General features: G+C 45.4%; 1 protein-coding gene across 1 annotated transcript in view; it reads left to right on the plus strand.

The window, feature by feature from the left end:
• Window positions 1–19,936, plus strand: part of Pkhd1 (PKHD1 ciliary IPT domain containing fibrocystin/polyductin) — a 288,492-nt gene that overhangs the window by 136,468 nt on the left and 132,088 nt on the right. Inside the window, 5 exon segments of the mRNA XM_042672035.1 lie at window positions 2,578–2,690; window positions 4,375–4,480; window positions 6,273–6,407; window positions 8,987–9,122; window positions 9,873–10,119. Coding sequence (XP_042527969.1) covers window positions 2,578–2,690; window positions 4,375–4,480; window positions 6,273–6,407; window positions 8,987–9,122; window positions 9,873–10,119 — 737 coding nt within the window.

A 19,936-nucleotide genomic window follows, 5' to 3' on the forward strand; every position in this document is an offset into this window, starting at 1 on the left:
TCCGGTCATGGGGCCTGAACTCTGGGCCTGGGCGCTGTCCCTCAGCTCTTCAGCTCAAGGCTAGCACTCTACCACTTGAGCCACAGCACCACTTCCGGCTTTTTTCTTTTTTCTTATGTGGTGCTGAGGAATCAAACCCAGGGCCTCGAGCATGCAAGGCAAGCACTCTACCACTGAGCCGTCTTCCCAGCCCCCACAGCATTCTTATTGGAATGAATCAGGTGTTCATTTTAGGTTGGAAATAGGTAATTCCATCAAAGTTTGGAGACAGGACCTTAAAAAGTAGACGTAGGTGGTTCTGATACAGCCTGTGGCCCCAGTGGCAGGACATAGGCCACTGTCTGTGCACTGTGACAGCGTGGACATTTTGGGCCAGGTAATCTTGTGAGGTGGACGGTGCAGACCTCTCTGTCCAACAGTTTCCTTGCTTTATGCTCTTTTGAGTACAGTGGCCCTTATTCCACCCGGAGTTGTGATCATCAAAACAGATATCCATCGTTAACAACTGTGCACCAGCCTGCATCACCCTAAGATAACTGGTGTCATAGAAATGGTCGCATTCCCCAGGTACCGTGGGCCATCGTGAATAGCCTTTCAGCTTAGGATCCAGTGACGTCCCAGAGCCACTTTGGCGGGGGGGGGGGGGGGGGGGGGGGGAGGGGAGGGAGGGGAGGGGAAGCATGTGGTAAGCGAGACATGGGATTAGAGTTATAAATGGCCTGGGGAAATGGGAGAACTGCTCAGAATCCCAAATAATGACACAGAGCACAAGCCAGCTCATCCACAAGGGGAGAGAATGTTCTGGAACCCAGTTAAAAAAAAAAAGAGGAACGGCTGTTTCTTTACTAACACCCGGAATAATAAGAGACCACAGTTGGGTCCACAGTACCTAAAGCTAAGGCTGAGTGAACCGCTCGATGGCTGTGTCAGCATGTGTTGGCTCCCTGGCCAGTGGCCGGTTTCAGCTGGATGAACTCTGGCCCTGACACTTGCTGCCCCATCGACCACGCCCCCTGGGGAGCCAGGCACCAGCTACTCTGCTCACAGGAGGGCCGCAGTTCAGTATTGTTAATTTAAACCAACCTAGTTCAAGATTATTTTTCCCCACACATGGCCTTTGTTTCTTTTCCTCCTTCCCTCTGTCCCCCTCTCTCTTTCCTGTCTCCCTCTTCCCATCTCATTCCCCCCATCTTCCCATTTCCTCCCTTCCTCTCTCTCCTCTCCCTCTTCCTTCTCTTCCCTCTTCCTCGTCCCTCTCTCTCCTCTCTCCCCTCCTTTCTTTCTATCCCTCCCTCCCTCCACTCCTGCCTCGGTTCCTTATGAAACATGAGGCATGTCCAGGGGGGAACAGGACTTTTGATTCTACATGAGAATAGGACTTTTAATTCTACATGCAACTTCCAGATGATGATCCAGTTTTCAGAGAGACGCCTTTAAGTAGGCACGTAAGCTAGATTTAGCTTATAAACTTACTAGTAAACATGTTGGATGGTATGTAGGTATATATAAATGTATTAATTAAAATATGCTAGATTCAAAGAAGAACTCAGTGTGATTCCTTAGAAATGCTGTCAAAGTTCAGAAAAATAAAACACCAGGAAGTGGGTACTTGAAAGGGGTAGGGTGGGGTTAGGGGCAAAGGTGGAGATGAATGAAGAGGAGGAAATCCAATGTATATCCTATAAAATTAAGAAGAGGGCTGGGAGGTGGCTCCATGGTAGAGCGCTTGCCTTGCATGCCTGAGGCCCTGGGTTCGATTCCTCTGCACCACATAAGCAGAAAAAGCCAGAAGTGGCGCATGTGGCTCCATGGTAGAGCGCTAGCCTTGAGCTGAAGAGCTGAGGGACAGCACCCAGGCCCAGAGTTCAGGCCCCCACGATTAACAAAAACAAAAAAAAGACGAGGGAGGGAAGAGGTGAGTAGGGGAGGAATGGGAGAATGTTGAAAGGGTGACATTGATCAGAATATATTCATGAACTTCTTTGTTAAGTGACAGCGCCTTTGTGCAACTACTTGAAGATAATTTAGGAAAAGGAATACTAAGGTGAGTTAATCATGTAACTAGCACAGAGTACGTTGAGGAAATTCAGGTTGCTGTGAACTCAGCCACTGTGTCTCAGACCTAAGGCTTGCCTAGTCCAATGCATGGCCTTCCGCCAGTGGTCAGATCACTGATTTATTCAAAAGAGCAGGAGAACACTGTGTAGTCTGGGCTCCCCGAGATGGGTCTCTGCCGTAGAGAGTGGCTGTGTGTGTCCTCACCTTCATCGCCCAGATTCATCATCCCAGGCAAACTTCACACAGTAGAAGCCCAAAGGAGGCTTTAAAGCAAGACAGCAGTTCGGGAGTGGGGACAGAGAGGGATGATTACAGTCTAGCTGAGATGCCTCCAAGAAGGGGGGTGGAAGGGCTTTTGAACCTGTGGGCAGGGGGCGGGGAATCGAGTGCACCAAGGTTTCGCATAGCTTGACAGGAAGTGAATGAAAAAGTAGAAAATGCAAATGAGAGTCTTCCTTTTACAGCAACCCTAACACACTTGGGATGATTGTATTTTAAAACAATCCTTGATTCCTGTAGGGGAACAGAGCGTATGGGGCCGGCTACGGCTACTTTTTCCATCTCGTGACGAGACAAACATCACAAGCTCCGCTCCTGTCCTTCACGCAGAACAAGGCACATTCTTGTACTAGGTAACGTTGGGGAAATTCATGCTTGCTTGGGCATACTGCTTGTGTTTAGTGCTTGTTTTACAGCGCACTCACAAGTGGGGTACAACCTTTGGCAGTTGCTTGCGATTTGTATCGGTATTTTTTTTTAAAACCATATTATTATAGTATTGCTGAAGTTGAACACACTATAAATGTTTTGCGAATATGACTTAATAAGTTTGGAGATAAGTATACGCCCAGGAAAACTGGGCCATAGTCTCTGCCAGAAATACATTGATGGGCTCCAAATGATTCCTTCTGGTATCTTAATTAGCTAGTGAATTAATAAGTATGTTAATAAGCACATTAATTAACTAGTTAGTTATTGAGAGACACGTTACTAAATTTTAGATCTACAACAGTATCATTGGTGGTAGGCAATGCACTGCCCAGTATCTTCTTGAACTCGTGTGTCTGGTTTAGGGGGAACCTCGTGCCCTTCCATGGATCCCTTTGCGTTTTCTACATCCTGACACCGCTGAGGTCTTCTGTATCTCTACTCTCCCTATTCATATTGTAATATATGCTGAAGGGTTAAAATCCAGAATATATAAGATACTCCACCCAAATAATGCGCAGTCGATGTAAATAGACATTTCTTATAAAGAAGTCAAGCAAAGAAATTACAAAAGCATTCGAAAAAAATGCTTAAGTCATTAATCAGGAAGGGAAAATATGAATACCAAAATCACGATCAGATCTCCCCTCAGAAGAATTGGAACAGATATGAGCAGAAAGACAAGTGACAAGTATTGGAGAAATGTTGTGTGTGTGGAGCAGACGGGGCATTTCCATATGACAGTGTAAAGTACGTGGCCGTTAGGGAACTCAGTATGTGAATTCTCATGAAAGTGTAAGTTGAACTACCAGGTGATCCTGAAATTCCACGACTGAGCACAGATTCAGAGGAAACAAAATCAGTCTGTCAAGGAGGCACCTGAACTGCCATGTTTATTATGATTCTATTCTGAATGGCGAAGGAAACAAAGCTAAGAGTCTATAAACTGATGAAGATGTATGCCTGTGTGCACATGCAAACACACACACACACACACACACACACACACACACACACACACACACACACAGAAATAGTATTCAGCCCTAAAAAATGTGGAATCTTGTCATTTGTGACAACACAAATGGAACTGGAGAACATTTTGTTAAGTGAAATAAGCCAGACAGACAAAAGACAAGTATTGCATAAAAAGTTGGTCTCCAAGCAGCTGAGAATGGAATCATATAGTTCTTCTCAGAGGCTGGGAAGAATAGGAAGCAGAAGGATGGAGGACTGGTCCGGAGGGAGTCAGTTATAGTGAGGAACAGTAAGTTCTGGTGTTGTAAGTTGCAGTGAGGAACAGTAAGTTCTGGTGTGTATCATGCAGCTTAGTGACTATAGATAATGATAATGTGATGTATATCTCAATAAACTCTGGAAGAAAGAGTTTGTTCTCACCATAAAGAAATGGTAAATGCAAAGAGAGAAAGACCTGCTTCTCCTAACATGATGCCATGCGTGTCCCCATTGGTGCGCTTAGAAAAATGTGCCAGTACTGTGCGCTCACTAAAAGATAAAAACATATTAAAAACATGACAATTCCAGTTGGAAAAAAAGTGAGGAGAAATGTATCAATTGACTAGGTTTCTTTCTTGTTTCTCTTTCTAGGTCTGGCCTCTTTGTATACCCCAAATATCAGCCGCTGTGGGACCCTGACATGGGTCCCACTTTGTTCCAGAATTTCATGGTTTGGGGAAGTGCAGGTGGTGTCCAGGTGAGCTTTTTTCACCTTCAAAACATTAAATTAGTTGCTTTCTTCTAACAAGTCTTCGTGTGAGTGGCCATGCTGGGTTGCTCATGAAACCATTGTGATGTCAGCACAGCTTTAAAGAATAAGTGGCAGTGTGTGTGTGTGTGTGTGTGTGTGTGTGTGTGTGTGTGTGTGTGTGTGTGTGTGTGTGAGATTGTAGGTAAGTAAGCCAAGTCCTTGTCTAGACCTAAGGTCATTTCAGCATTCTTAGTGGAGATAGGACAACGTCTGTGCACAGCCAGGATGTGAGTGAATTGTGTGATCAACAGGTGCATTGTGTTTAACGTTCACGAACTTCCATTTTATCTAGCAGTTTGCACGCAGGTGTCACGAGCGTATGTTCAAGGTCAGACTATCATGTTGGGTAGAGTCCTGCTATTTTCCCCCTCAGATTAGCTTTCATTTTTATCCGTCTAGGTTTCTCTTGCCTGCGGTCTGCCTTCTCTGAGCAGTTCTGATCGCTTACAGCCTCAGCGCAGATTGGGTCACATCCACGAGCCCACTTTGCGGGGCCGGTGTCTTCTCTTAGTTCCGTTTTTACATCACTGAAACAAATGCCTGACACACACAACTTAGGGAGGAAAGGCCTTTTGTTTTGGTATTGCATTTTTTTAACTACACATGGTTGTACAGGGGGAGTGTGCAGATTTCACGGTCTGCTGATGTGTGTGGCGCAACTCGGTCAGTGCTACCCTCCTGCTCACCCGGCCCCCACCGCTCAGCTCAGGTTTCCCAATCCCTCTCTCCCCTGTGTGCGTGGAGTCCCAGGACTGCGTCCATCCATCTCCTTTCCATTCCACATCGCCCTTTTCCAGCACATCCACCCACAGGCAGGTTTCATCCTGCACAGGGAATTCTTCACTCAGAAGGCGTCTCCTGGCATGCTGGCCCGCGGGACTGGCTTCCTGCATTAAGTTTTGTCATGCTGGTGACAGAATGCCCGATGTGAGCACCGTCCAAGGAGGAAAGATGAATTCGGGCTCCGTGTGTCTGTGTTTGCCTAGCTCCATGTGTCTGGGTTTACTGTGAGGTAGACCGAAATGGCAAATGGAAGGAAGTGGTGGAGAAGCAGCTTAGCTCGCGCTGTGCAGGAAGAGAGGGCAGTGTTAGGTTCACTTCACCCTGATTTTAAAGATGGCTGACCCAGGGCCAACAGGAAGGAGTCGTGTACAAAGTCATCCATTGCTGTCAGAGTTTGGTGGAAAGCAAGAGGCGAAAGGGATTCTATCAGCTCTTTCACACGATGCTGTCACTACTCACTCCTGGCTCAGACACACTCCTGCTCGTTGTCACAAAAATCTACTGGAGACCATAACTATGTCTAATGCACACAGTGAGTCTGTTCTTGTGGTTCAGGGCTTAACGTTAAATTCTCAGTCTCTACATGAGCTACTATTTACTATATTGACAAATACACAGGGCCCCAGAGTTTTCAGATGCTGGATTTTTCTGCATTAACTTTGCGTGACTAGGTCACTGTACAACTGTTTTAAAACAGGGGAGGACTTCACATTGACCTTTTAATACGTTGTCTGCTATAAGGAGAAATGAAAAGTACAGAGTGGGAATTGCCGAAAGGGGTTAGTGCTGGGCTTGTAGCAACTTTGAGGTATCTGTACTGATATTCTTGGACAAAAGCTGCTTAACTATAGTATCACGTGCTTATTTATCCTTAATCAATAATTAAAGAAGTTTCAGGAAGGCTGCCAGCAAAAGCCAAGCCTCAGACCTTTGCCATAATGTTATTATTTTATAGATTTCTAGAAGCAGCAATCTTCACCTGAAAAACTTCCAAGTGTATTCATGCAGAGATTTTGGATTTGACATCTTGGAAAGTGATGCAAATACTTCAGTTTCCAACAGCTTATTACTTGGTCATTTTGCTGAGGAGGTAAGTTCCTGGGTATGGTTGTTTGAGTCTGTCCATCAAGACAGAATCACTGTGGTAACACTCTTGATTATACAATCTAAACAATTTTACTAGTATTCGTGAACGACATTGATAAAGTTAGAACTTCCTTTTATTAACAGCCACCATGTTAACACTAAAATTCAGTGTCACGCTTCCGTACAAATCACAGGCATCACGAGAGATGTAAAGAATTTTTATTCAATTGCAATTTAAGCTTATTGTCTATCCAAGTTCACAATTAACTCTAATGACTCTGATCTAACTTTCTTTACTCCACAAGAGTCATGGAATAGCATGATTCTACGCTGGCCCTCTTCACTGCGACAGACTTCCTGGAGTTTCATCCAAGATATTTTCTCCTGATGCTTATTTATTTATAATCAGTGCATATTAATTTATAGAAAAGATGTTTGGATATTTTCTTAGTAGGACCTTTTCTCCGTTTGGCATGTGGCTGGGTCAGGTGATGGAAATTTACATAGTATGTTAGTGATGGTAAGATTTTGTGCAGTACTCCCTTCTTTAGGGGCCGATGTCAGTGTGGTAAAAATCTCTCTGCATGACCGCTCCATCCTTGCCTGGTCTGTGCACCAGGATGCAGACAAGGCAAAGGGAACTTCCGAGGTGAGCAGTCCCAATTCTCCCTAAGGGAAACTTCAGACCTTCATTAGATCCTCCAGGCTCTTGTTTCTGAAGGGGTTATATGTGTGTAGATCAAAGCCCCTTAACTTGCCTAGACAGAACCATAGAGTAGATGCTAAAACAAAATGCCTATCAAAGTGCACACCTAACTTTCCTAGTAAATTAATGCTCTGCTATCTTCCTTGATGCTAAAATGACACGATTAATGGAGGAGGGACATAAATAGAGATAATAAATTATGAAAAAATGGTGCTTATCATGAAGTAATAATAATAATAATAACAAACCACCAGCAATCGCAGCCTTGGTGTGTAACTCCCTAAGGGCGCAAAGCTGACGGACAAACGTTTCTGATTGAAAATGTTGACTGCTTTTGTTTTTAGAGAAGTCTGGACACCAGTTAGTCACCCAAAGCATAAAAACACATGATTTCAGAACCTCAAAGAGGACCTTCCTAGAATTTCAAGTGGAGAAATGGAGCTATAACTTGGGAAATTCAATTATGGAGATTCAAGATTCATGCTGGGCGCTGGTGGCTCACACCTGTAATCCTAGCTGAACTCAGGAGGCTGAGATCTGAGGACTGTGGTTTGAAGCTAGCTTGGTCAGAAAAGGCTCCATGAGACTCTTATCTCCAAGTAACAACTCAAAAAAATGGAAGTGGCGCTATGGCTCAAAGTGGTACAGTGCTAAGCTCCATCAAAAGTGCTCAGGAACAGCACCTAAGCCCTGAGTTCAAGCTCGAGGACAGGCATGTACACACACACAAATGATTTAAGATTAATATTGTGGAGCAGGGGCCCCTTTGAACTCCTCCCAACTGCAACTTAAATAGCCTCATTGACAGGTGGAAATGAGTTCGACCTGAGCACTGTTTAGTCTGTAGGTAATACCTTCCCTAGGAGCCTCGCCCCTCACTATCTGGCCTCTTTGGCACACTGTTATGTCTGTAAACGGTGTCATTTCTCTTTGTGTTGCCATAATTCAGTAATGCGGTCACGAGATGCCTCGGATGGGTGGTTTGTGACCTTTTAGAGCTGGCTTTATTCATCCCCAGAGGTGTTCAGCCACCTTGTTGGATGTATCAATACTTTGTTTGTCCATTCTATAAATGTTAGCACTGTTTTACTCATTGATTTATTGCAAAGCCCTTGGCTTGTTCTCCTGATTTGGTTATGGCCAATGGCTTTGCCATAATAATTCATGTAAAGTAAGTACGCAGATGCTGAAGCACGAGGTCATCTGAGAAGGATATATTGAACTTGATGAGACTCTACCGAACTGTTTTCCTGCATAGCTGCACACAGTGGGCTGAAGGCCTTCCTTATCTCATGGGTACTTGGCATGATCACCTTTGAAGATGGCCATTCTGATAGGTAGATGGAGTACTTTGGGAACTTACTTGCATTTCTCTAATCCGTGTACTGCAAAGCATCCCCCGCCCCCCGCCCCTCTCTGGCTCATGATCATGGCATGGATACATTCTCTTTAGAGGAGTATCTTTAACTTTTTTTTCTTGATTTTTTTTCAGTTAAATTGTCTGTTTTCTTTTTTGGGGGGGGGATTTGAAGATCGTTTACTCTGTATTACAGATACAAATTCTTTGTCATAAATGTGGTTGGCAACTATTTTTTTCCCCCAGTCTTTATCTTATCTTTTTGTTGTTGTTGGTGTTTGTTTTGCTTCTTTTTTTTTGTATGTGCTGGTACTGGGGCTTGAACTCAGGGCCTAGGCACTGTCCTTTAACTTTTCCGCTCAAGGCTAACAGTCTACCACTTAAGTAGAGAAGCTCCACTTTCAGTAGCTTACTTTATACTCTGTAAATTATTTTCACTTGTCTATCATGGGCTGTATTTCATATGGCTAGTTCTTTTAGTTTGCTTTTTTCTTTCTTTTATTTACAAAAATATATACAGAGAAATCTGTGCATGTCAACTGGGATTAAAACTCCCAAAAGACGGGAATTGATGATTTCGAACACAACTTTTGTCAATTTTGATCTCTTCAACTGTGTGGCTATCCGAACCTGTTCCGGCTGTTCTCCAGGACAGGGTAAGTTTGAATAAACCTGGAAAGTAAGGTCAGTGCTCAAGCAGATAATGATAAGCCATGCAGAGCCTTTGCAAGTCCATCTTTCCATCAGTCATAAAGTTGCATCCGTGGACATGGCTGCTCCAGTTTCCTGAAAGAGACTCTAGGAGAGCAGGTTCTCCCAGCGAGTCTTCCGCCCATCCCGGTCACGGCCCGGTCTGTCATGCCTCAGTTGGTCTTCCAGCATTGTAAAGGTGGTGATGGCATCTCTCTTGCCCAGTGCTCTGTTACTAGCACACAGCAATAACCTGGTGGACGATTCATTCATAAAATCAGTGAATGGGGTTGGATGGACTGAGGGACACATGAGCATCAGCTGACCTACATAAGCCTCTCCTGAAGTTACTGCATGCTTTCACAGCTGAAGGCCAGATGGAGGCCCAAGGAGTTATAGAGACTTTGTTTACTTGTTAACCATATTTTGGGGTTCAGTGATCTAGGGCACAGGCTGCAGTTGGGTGAGTCAAGTCCTGTCCTGGGCTCTTCCATACCGCTTGATGTGCTGTAACCGCTCACTGTGTGTGTGTGTGTGTGTGTGTGTGTGTGTGTGTGTATACACACACATATATATATGTATATATAATATTTTTTATTGGTCGAATAACTGAGCGCATATAAAATTGTCTACCTAAGCGAGTGAAAATACTAACAGGACTGACGTGTATGTACTTGCTTTCCGTGATAAGGGTCTCTCTGCCTTCTAACTGACAGGTGGGTTTACAGTGACTACCAAGCAGTTGAAGTTTGCCAACTCTTCAAACTTGGTAGCGTTTCCGTTTCCTCACGCGGCAGTTCTGGAAGACGTGGACGGGTCTCTGTCTGGGAAGAACGGAAGTCACATCCTGGCTTCTGTGGAAACCCTCTCGGCTTCGTGTGCGGCCAACGCCAGCTTCAGCGGGCTTGTCCGTGGCAGTGTCTGTGGAGAAGACGTGGTTTTTCATCGCATGTCTATTGGGTTGTAAGTGGAAGGAAATACATTGTTTGGCTTTTTAGTGAGCGTGCATATTTCACTCAGGCTACTGAGGCTTGTAGAAGGGAAATTGCTTTCTGATTAGTTGAAGTATTTATAGATGGGGATAAGTTTGCCTCACATCAAATCATTGGTTATGGTGGTTTTAGGCTGATTCAAATGACAGCTGGCAATATCACTGGGCTGGGCGTCATAGCTTCTTATTGGCATTTTGAGTTGATAGTGCTTCTTTAAGAGACTTCCAGCCAACAGATGATTTGGACTCTATTTAAATGAAAAGTATTATTAAAAAATTCCAATAACGTCCATCCTCAGTGATATACATGCACTCTCCCCAAGCTCTTTTTAAAACCTGTTCATTGTGCTCCAGGAAAGCAATCATGATGTCTCCTATTACTTGCCAGGTTGCTTTACGCCAGTTCATTTTCCTTGTTAATTTCATGAACTATTGGATTCGTACAATACCTTTCCTATTAATATGGAGCAAGGACTCCTTGGCTGTGCTACTCAAACTACCATTAAGTCAGCAGCTGGGCTGTTTATAATGCATAATAGGCTTGCTCCTGCCTTCTTTAATTTCCAGGTAATGATTGCTGAGTGTCGAGGGCTCTCTCTTTTACCTATTTCAAATGCATTGTGTATATTTAGCCACACTTATTTCCTTCCTCTGTTTTAAGTGTCTTAGGTCCATGCATATTAAGCCAAGTAATTTAGTCAAGCCCCCTTGGCATCTTATTTGAGCAGGTAAACTGCAGTAACTCTGCATCCTGGGGACATGCCAGGACACGCCACATCCATGTCTTCTCATGCTTTCAATAAGGCTCTATGGTGCACAGCTAGCGTTCGATAGTCCAGAGTTTTTCTACCCTTTCTTTCCAAACTCTTCATTATTTTCTCTGAAGTTATCGGTCCCAACTGTAAGGAGTAAAATAACAACGATGGAGAGGTAGATTTAAAAAAAATTGAATTTTGATTGTACTGAGGATAACTTTTTCTTCATTTTTAGGAATGCTGCTTTTTTTGATGGTCATTCCACTCTTGCCAAAATGACTTGATATTCTGAGATGGGTTCAAGTTAGTGATTCGTTCCCAAGATGCAATGCTTACCAGTGAGGAAGATAATACCCAAGATGCAATGCTTACCAGTGAGGAAGATAATACCCAAGATGCAATGCTTACCAGTGAGGAAAATACTATAGATTTGTGCTGTGAAAGAGGGTTGTTCTGTGCTTGCTTTTTTGTGCTTCTTCTTTGCCAAAGCCTGTTGAGTTGTGCCTTGCTTTGACATCTTCCTAGGTTGTCTCTTGGATGGATGTGGGTCAGTGCGATTGTAGACGGGGCTGCAGAACCCAGCCTTGTCTGCAGATCTGACCTTGGAGGTTTTCAGAGCAGGAACTTTGGCCCTTCCTAGGGTCATCATCTCCTGACACAGAGTCTGTCAAGGCTGGGAAAGTGAAAGTCCTGGTTCTATATGCTAAGTGATCTAGTAAGGCTCCCAGGAGGGTGAAAGTTTACCCTGTCTTTTTCTCTTTGGGGGAATATTTTCCCCTCCCAAAGTGGAGAATCCAATATTTTGGAAATGAAGGTGATTGGCCAACCGCTTTCCTAGGCTTCTATTTCAGGTGAACCCACTGGTCCTTGGATAAATATCCACATGTCTCACAGTCCCGTGAGGGAGGTCTCCGTGTGCTGCCAGTCCTAGGTCTCTCGGCCCTGGGTCCTCGTGTTTAGTCTAGGGCAACTAGACTGGATGAGCTCCGAGGCCCTGGGCTTAGTGCAGGGGCAAGAGAATCGGCATCCTCAGCCAGTGCCTTCGCCATGCAGAATCTCAGGCTGGGCCTCAGACCATCTGAGCCAGGGGACTCACCCAAAAGCTGGGGAGCACTGTCTCAGGTCCTCCTCATTCTATCCTTCCCCGATGCCAGCCCTGGCTGTCTGTGCTCAGTGGCTTGATCTTTGTCCCAGAGCATTATAACCTCATTAGAAACATGTCAGTGCTAATGAGCAAATTTGAATTCAAACTTTGTTGTGTTTCATGGAGAAAGGATTAATTTGTTGTGCTACTTGCCCCGGGGCAAGCACCCTAAGAGCTGATTTACAAATCTCGAACATCATGATCTTTGGGGTTGCGTGCTGATGGAGATCTGAGATGGCACCAGCGCCCTGCTGTCTTCACTTTCAGCTGTTACCCCCTGCCTCAGCCAGAGGTCCCGGGAGGGGAGGGAGGGGGCTTGATTTAGCTGCATAAACGGGCCACCCTCCCCGAGTTGCTGAGATCCAGGCACTTGGACTATGATTGCGTCCTGGTTAGGCCCTGCTCTGGTTCTTCCTTTGACACAAGTGGCCTTCTATTTCTGCTCCTCACTGTCGCCCTTCACACTGACCGACCGATGCCCACGTCGGTGGCACTTCCTATTGCCTGGGCTTCCGGGACTCCACCCTGGAGGCTGGGCTCGCTGAAGCACGGACAGAGGTGAAGCTGGCCACAATGTTTGATCCCCGTGGGACGAGCACAGGGCAGAGTCAGGTTCACGTGCCAGCAAGATGCCAGGTGGCCAAGCTGCGTGGGAGCACGTGTGGGTTGGTTCCTTCCCCCTCCAGCTTCACATACACACTACTGCAGGAGTCACGGCCTTCCTGAGCCCTGGCCTTGCCAGGCTGTTCCCACCAACCTCCTTTAAGGACCTCAGTCTTCCCGAAGAGGGAAGAAGGCAGTGCGAGGTCAGGACCGTCCGTAGCAATGGATGCCAGGGGACATTTTCTCCAGTGCCCATGAATGATGACACGAGTTGCCTAGTGCTTGTGTTTATCTGTCACCAAGATGTTAGTAGCGTCTTCTGCATCAATCTAGAGCTATACAGAGGAAGAGGGTGCTATGTGCAGGTGTGTGTGTGTGTGTGTGTGTGTGTGTGTGTGTGTGTGTGTGTGTGTGTGTGTGTGTGTGTGTGTGTGTGTGTGTGTGTGTGTGTGTGTGTGTGTGTGTGTGTGTGTGTTTCTTCCAGACTTCCTCTGTAAGCTCCTCTCTCTGTTCCTGAAATGCTGGAGCCCTTTACGTTTTGGCATGCTGTCCCTTTCTTCCCAAAGCATGCATCCTTGCTGGGTGAAGCTGCGTTAATTTTACAACCTCACTTAACATTCAGAAAGGAGCCCCAATAGTTTCCCTCTGGTCTTCATTGCTCTACTGCTCTTCAGGTCTCTTTCTCCAGACAGCCCTTAGGAGCTGCACTGTCCCGCGTTATAGCCACTGGAAACACACAGCTTCTATAGCCAGGAGCTCCGTAGCTATGCAGCTACTGGCTAGTCCAAATTGAAGTATGCTATACAGTTACATTGTGTACCATCTTTTTTTTTTTTTGGTCATGGGGCTTGAACTCTGGGCCTGGGCGCTGTCCCTAAGCTCTTCAGCTCAAGGCTAGCACTCTACCACTTGAGCCACAGCACCACTTCCAGTTTTCTGGTGGTTAATAAGAGTCTCATGGACTTTCCTGCTTAGGTTGGATCTGAACCAGGATCCTCAGACCTCAGCCTGCTGAGTAACTAAGAGTACAGGTGTGAGCAACTGGCTGCCATTGCTATTTACTTGTAAAACTACAACAGCTCCTTAGCTTGATACCTTATGTGTGGTCTGATCTTGAGCCTTTCATACATACATTTGGTCTTGCCCTGTGTTCCATGCTTGACATTGACTTCACAGTGCCTTTCTTGGAAAGCTAATGTTCTTAATACCCTGCTGTGGGTTTGTGTCATCACCCAGTACTTCCTTCCTTGTACCTGTCTCTTAGCCACATTCAACTTCTTTGCTCCTTTCCAGTCATGGAATTCAGCTTTCATGAGCTCCTGGAAGTTTCCTTGAGCAGCCAACATAGATTTTTAGTATTCCTTCTGTGTGCTAGCCCTCTAACCAGTAGTTTTAGCTCAAGAATGGTTTTGTAAACTGTCCATGTTTCCTTGTAGATGGCAAGGAAGGTTAGTTTGTTGTTGTGAGTTTTGTGTAAGTGAAATTCCTCTAATGTCCTTACTCGTTTGTGTCTTGTGTAAGACATGTTCACATGAAGTCTCTCTGCATTCAACCAGAGATAAAAATGTTCTCCCCAGTTTTAGTTCCTAAAATTCGTAGAAGCATGAAAGCTCAGTGTGCTCTATGATCTTCCCCGAGCCTTTCCTCTCTGTGGCTATCAGATGATCAGAGGATTTATTTGCACATCTGATCTATTTTTTTTCTGCATCCTCACCCCAAAACCACCCAGTATTCCACTTACTTTTGCAATTGTCTTCTTGCTCTGGTTGTGCATATAGGCACGTAGAGTTGTGCTGGGGGAGAATGAAAACTCAGCCCTCACAATGATTATCTGGGAATTATTAGACTTTTGGTGTAAAGCACAGTAGTGCTATTTCTGTTTTCATTGGCTTATTTAGAGATCAAGAAATCAGGCCTCGCTTCTGCCTCCTAATTATGGACTGAGTTGACTGGGGAAAATTAGAAAACGTAGAAGCCTGACAAAATGCTCCGTCCAGAGCTTTTTCGGTTGTGCACAAAATATAGTCAGGATATATGCATATAATCTAAAATTATTTTTCAAAAGGGGAAGACCAGAGAAGCAATCACGAGTCTCTGGAGGGGATGAGCCAAAGCTTCTTAGCCTCTTCGTGTGTTCTTTTAGAATAGCAACTTCCCTTTTCCTAAGAATAAGAGGAGCATAGGAACATTGGTGCTCGTACAAGTCCTTTGCCATCATTACAGTAAGGGCCTAATAAATGCTGCCTTGGAAGAGTCTGTATTTTACATTTGTTATTTAAAGGACCACGCATAGGCACATGACTAATTGAATGAAATACCGAGAAACAAATGCCTGGTCAAAGGAATCGAATCTGCTTAAATGTAACTTAATCCAATTTCCGAAAACAAGGTAATAATTTCCAATAATCCCATGACATCATAGCAGTCCAGCGGAAACTGGCGGATGGTCAGGAAATCAGAAGCCTGGAGGTCCCAGCCTTTGACCAGTGGTGCCTGGTGCTTCTGTTTCCTCCTTCCTGCCGCTGGAAAGGAAGAGGTTAATGTCCTTGCTGATCACCTTGAGCCTTAGATCTTGCCTAATATCCTCTCCCGTAGTGCTTGCGTTCAGTTTCCACCTCTGTAAGTGCTCTTAATGTGTCCGCATTCCAAGTATGAGGCACCCCTACCTCTGCGCACGCCAAAGTAAAGAAGAGTTCAAATGGAAATTTTGGCCTAGCTTTTCGTCTAATAATCGCCTAACTCTTCTTCCTAGGGCTAAATTGGCAAAGCATCACTAATGGTATCTTACAGTCCTTTTTTTTTTTTCTTTTTTAAATAAAAAGACTGCGAGACAAAAAAATTTCCAGATCTCTCCTCATCTCCTGGGAGCAGAGTTTACATGGGAAAAAAATCATCTAAAAATCAGAATGGATCCAGACTGAATCTCATCAGTAATACTCACTACATAATTATCATCTTTAATGATGGAGACAAGGGTGCCGAGCAATGCGCTCTCCAGAATAAATGCCCTCGTCTGTAGTGCTTGTTTAAATTACGTGGTAGCAGTACTCTCATGTGACTTATTTGAAGCTATAATATACCATGGAAGCTGGGGTTGCAAGGGTTAATTAACAAGAGTCTCTCAAGAACATAGCCAGCCATTAATATCCACACTCGGTGCTCAGCCGCACTAGTTGTGTAAACGTAACAAGGAAAGCAGGTTTCTTACTCGGACTGCGCACCTGATGGCATTCAAGTATTTCTCTTCCATATCAGTGACAGGGGTCCCTTGCCTCCTGGGTGCATACACAGATCCAGGGATGGCCTCCTGTTTTCGGAAGCTGTCGAGAAGACAGCTTGGCAGATTCTGAGATGCCACAGGGAGTTAGGGGTCATCGGAAGTAAGATGTAGACATCTATTACTTTTCTTCAAGGACTAAGACAGAATAAGCAAGAAATAGTGTCCCAATGCAACAAACCATAATAAGTAGGTTGCACAAATGGTAGAGCTGTATTGGAGGAGGTGCCAGGCTGGTGCTTTTTTGTTTTTTGTTTTTCGTTTTTCCTCCACAATGTATTATAGCTTTAGTTCACTCTGAACAAAGGTAGAAATAGACAGCTGGAAAGCTTTGATTTTGCTCTTTCATTTTTCAGTAAAGCATGAGAGCCCCAGAAGTGGGTACAAACGTGCAGGACTTGCTGTGGCACCCGAGAGGGCCAGCTGTGGAGAAGCTGGGGAATCATGACTGGTGGCTTCTAAGCCGGAGGTGCACATTGGTCACCCTGGCTATTCAGGAGGCTGAGATCGGACAACGGTGGCTTAAAGCCATCCTGGGAAGGCAAGTCTGAGAAACTCTTCCCTCTAGTGAATCAGCAAAAGGCCACCAGTGGAGATGTGACTTAATGATAGAGTGCCAGCCTTGAGTCAAGAAGCCAAGAGCACTCAAGGCCCCAAGTTTAAGCCCCGGTGCCAGACACAAAAATACAGCTGGCTCTGTTCATCGGAGCCGTGGTGAATCAGGAGCGTGGAGCTCAAGGCAGTGCCTTTTGTTAATGCGTAGAGATAAGGACCCCAGGGAAGATGACCCCGAGACACCAGGCCCATCGAGTCATGTCAGCAAACCATTTCTGGGGGCAGCATTCAACCGCGTTGCAAAGCTCACGGACACTAAATGACCAGAGCAGGGTGGCCGGTGGTAAGATGGTGCCTTAGTCTGGAAGTTGTATCCTTCGTATGATGTTTCTCGTGGGACAGACCCCTTAATTCGAAAGGGAGGATTTTGTCATTTACACGAGAGCACAAGTGAAGGAAGCCCGCGGGGAAGGGAGAGCCTCCTCTCCTTGCGTGTGTCTGCATGCGTGCAGGGGATGTCTCTGCTGCGGAAGGAAGGGTTAACGCTGAGAACGGACTGGTTACCTCCTGATTTCTTGCACATAAAGCCACAAGAAGTTCAGAGAGAGACTGCTTTCCCTCATAATGAAGCTCTCTGCTGCTAATGGCCCATGCAGACTCCCTCGGCTCCTCCAAATTAGAAATACTTTTGTGCTCCTTTGCTTCATTAACAGTAAAGAGAGGGAGATTGGTGGCTATTTAGGGCACAGGGAAATTGGTGGCTATTTAGGGCAAGTGAAGATTGTAGTAATTATGCTGGGTAAGTTCTCTTCCTGGTGCTCTTTGATTTTTTTTTTTTTATTTTCTTTTGGTGCTTTGTGGAAGAGCCTACCACCGTCGGTGCTGGTGTTTGGCCCAAGGGGCAGGAGCAGAACCGACTCTGAATGTTTGGTCCCTGGGAATGGTCAGTGCAAGACGCATTACCTGCTGGGTGATGAGTCTGTTGCATTTTTTTTTTTTAGCATGCTCCCTTTCTATCACCAGCTGTGATACGTTTAGTACCTCCCTCCCGACCTGTACTACCTAGAGCTGGCATGCACATCACAGCGTAGGAACTGCATCCTGAGAGTCAAACTCAGTTGGGATAGACAGAGGAGCTGCGTGAGTGGGCCAGGCCGGAGGAGGATGTGGGGGGGATTAATTCAGGTTTACACTGTGCTGTGTGTGATGGGCCTCTCATGGAGGGTGGGCATCATGACATTGGCTGCTAACTGGAAAGACAGCATCCCGAGAAGGTACAAAGTAGAACTTGTTGGGTGCTAGCATATAGCACTTTGATGGCATTTGCAGAGGGAGATGTATCGAAAGGGTCTTCAGAAACTTGGGAAATGGTGCAAAAAATGCTCCTTTCAAACGCTGAAAGTACCACGCAGACAGAGTCGCTGCTCCATCACCTGAAAGCTTGCGGTCACATTTTTAAGTGACCGGACATGGTGGATTAAGCTCCAGACACTGTCGGGGGCAGTAAGGGATAACGAATGTAGCAACCTGAAATCCCTTCTTCAGTGAGCTGTGGTGGACCTCACTGGGTCTGGCGATGGTTACATGTGGTGGAGGATGTCTTCAAGTTTCCTCGTAGTGAGCTTTTCATGGAGTAAGCGTCGCTCTTTCTGATATTTAAAGTCCAAATCTTCAATAAGTCACATTTGTATTCTGTAAACATGAGGGCTTCTGTCACCCAAACCATTGTAGTTAAAAAGAAATGGAAGATTTTAACTTTAGAAAAAGAGTTGTTCTTCTGTGAGCTTATTAATTGTACAAAATAAGGAGTTTTGTTATGACATTTTGATTCGTTACATAATGTACTTTTATTCTTCTCCTTCCTGACTCTCGCTGGTTCTACTCTTCTTCCCAAGTAGGACTCCTCCTACGTTCACATCTGCTTTAGAAACTTGTATCTCAGTTATCTTGTCTCTGTTTTAAAAGAGATGAACCAAAAGCGTAGGGTTAGTAATTTCTCCAAGTTTGTAAATGGTGGTGTGTGCAGATATATATTGCCTATTACATCCACTGACCCCAGCCACTCAAACCAGTTTTTTTTTTCTTTTTGTGAACCAACGTCTGCTATGCCATTCAGGCTAGACTCAAGCTGGACCGACGGTGTGGCCCTAGATGCTCGGAAACCCAGTGGTGCTCTAACCTCAGCCTCCTAATTGCCCTAGCATTTAACACTTCAGAATCTTCCTTCTTTAGCTGGGCATAGTGATAAACCTCTGTAGTTCCAGCTACTCAGGAGACTGAGGCTGAATTGTGGCTTGCCCAGGAATTGGAGGCCCTCTGAATACCTAGTTGAGAACCCCTATATGAATAATAGTTTCCTTCCCATAATATGCCAGTGCATTATTAATTGGCTTTGGATATGTTCATTCCCCTCTTTGCTAGGGAAAAACCAACATCTTCCTTTATCTTCCTTCCCTCTGCTCTGAGAACTCATTATCTACCTACAGTAAAAGGCCGCAGATCAGAGTCTAATGAACATTAGAGGAGGACAGGGTCATCATATGTATTGATTTAAACGGAGAGAAAAGATTTTTAGTCTTTTTGCTCACATTTAACCTTGTAGCATGTGACTCCAGCTGTTTTATGTTTTAATGAAGTCTTAAAATAATTTTCCCGGATGGGCTATCTGGACTAATTTGGCAAGTAAGTGTCTCGTTTTATCTTCGGACATTTACCTCTCTTTTGCTGTACTCTGGCACCTTGGGGAGGCGCAGGTCTACGTGTGTCTGTCCTGTCTGAATTAGGGAAAGGGAGCTGTGCTTTGTGCAGCTGGCACCGGTGCGGCCGCCGCCAGTGCCCCATCCTTGTGCCAGGACCGTGTGCCACAGGGAGCTTGCCTCGAAGAAAGAGAAGCGTCTCCTGCTGACAGAACACACCTGCGTTTTCCCAAATAGCAAAGCCAAGAACCCCACAGGGCTCTCAGGGAGGAGCCAGCTCACCTCTTCTTTCTGCACCATTCATGCCGCGAAGGTGGAACACAGCACCCCGGGTTCTAAGCCTGTCCAGTCCCCTGGGGACCTCTTGGGGGTAGGGGGAGACTCCCACGGAAACACCCAATCACCATATGTGTTTTCTGTCATCAGTAAACTTGGTATACGCAAAATTCTGGCCCTGGGCACTTCTTTGTTAAGTGAATGTCATACACTCGGGGCCCCAGGGAATTCATTCAGGTGGAGTGTGTTAGTAGTCTCGGATCTGCATGTGACTTGGGAGTGTTCCCCAGCCCCAGGGGGTGAGCGTGGGTCACCCAGGCAGCCTCTCCCACCCCGCTGGACTGTTTGAGCCCCTCCAATGTTCTGTCTCCATGCATGCTGAACCAAGGGCCTGGACATGCAGAGAGCAAAGGAAGGTGGCTGTGATGTCTGGAAGACGGAGCGTTAGCTCCTCAATGGGCAAATAACTTTGGAATTTTTTTT

Source organism: Dipodomys spectabilis, unplaced genomic scaffold (genome assembly GCF_019054845.1).
Source record: "Dipodomys spectabilis isolate Male_0828 unplaced genomic scaffold, ASM1905484v1 ptg000669l, whole genome shotgun sequence".
Lineage (NCBI taxonomy): Eukaryota > Metazoa > Chordata > Mammalia > Rodentia > Heteromyidae > Dipodomys > Dipodomys spectabilis.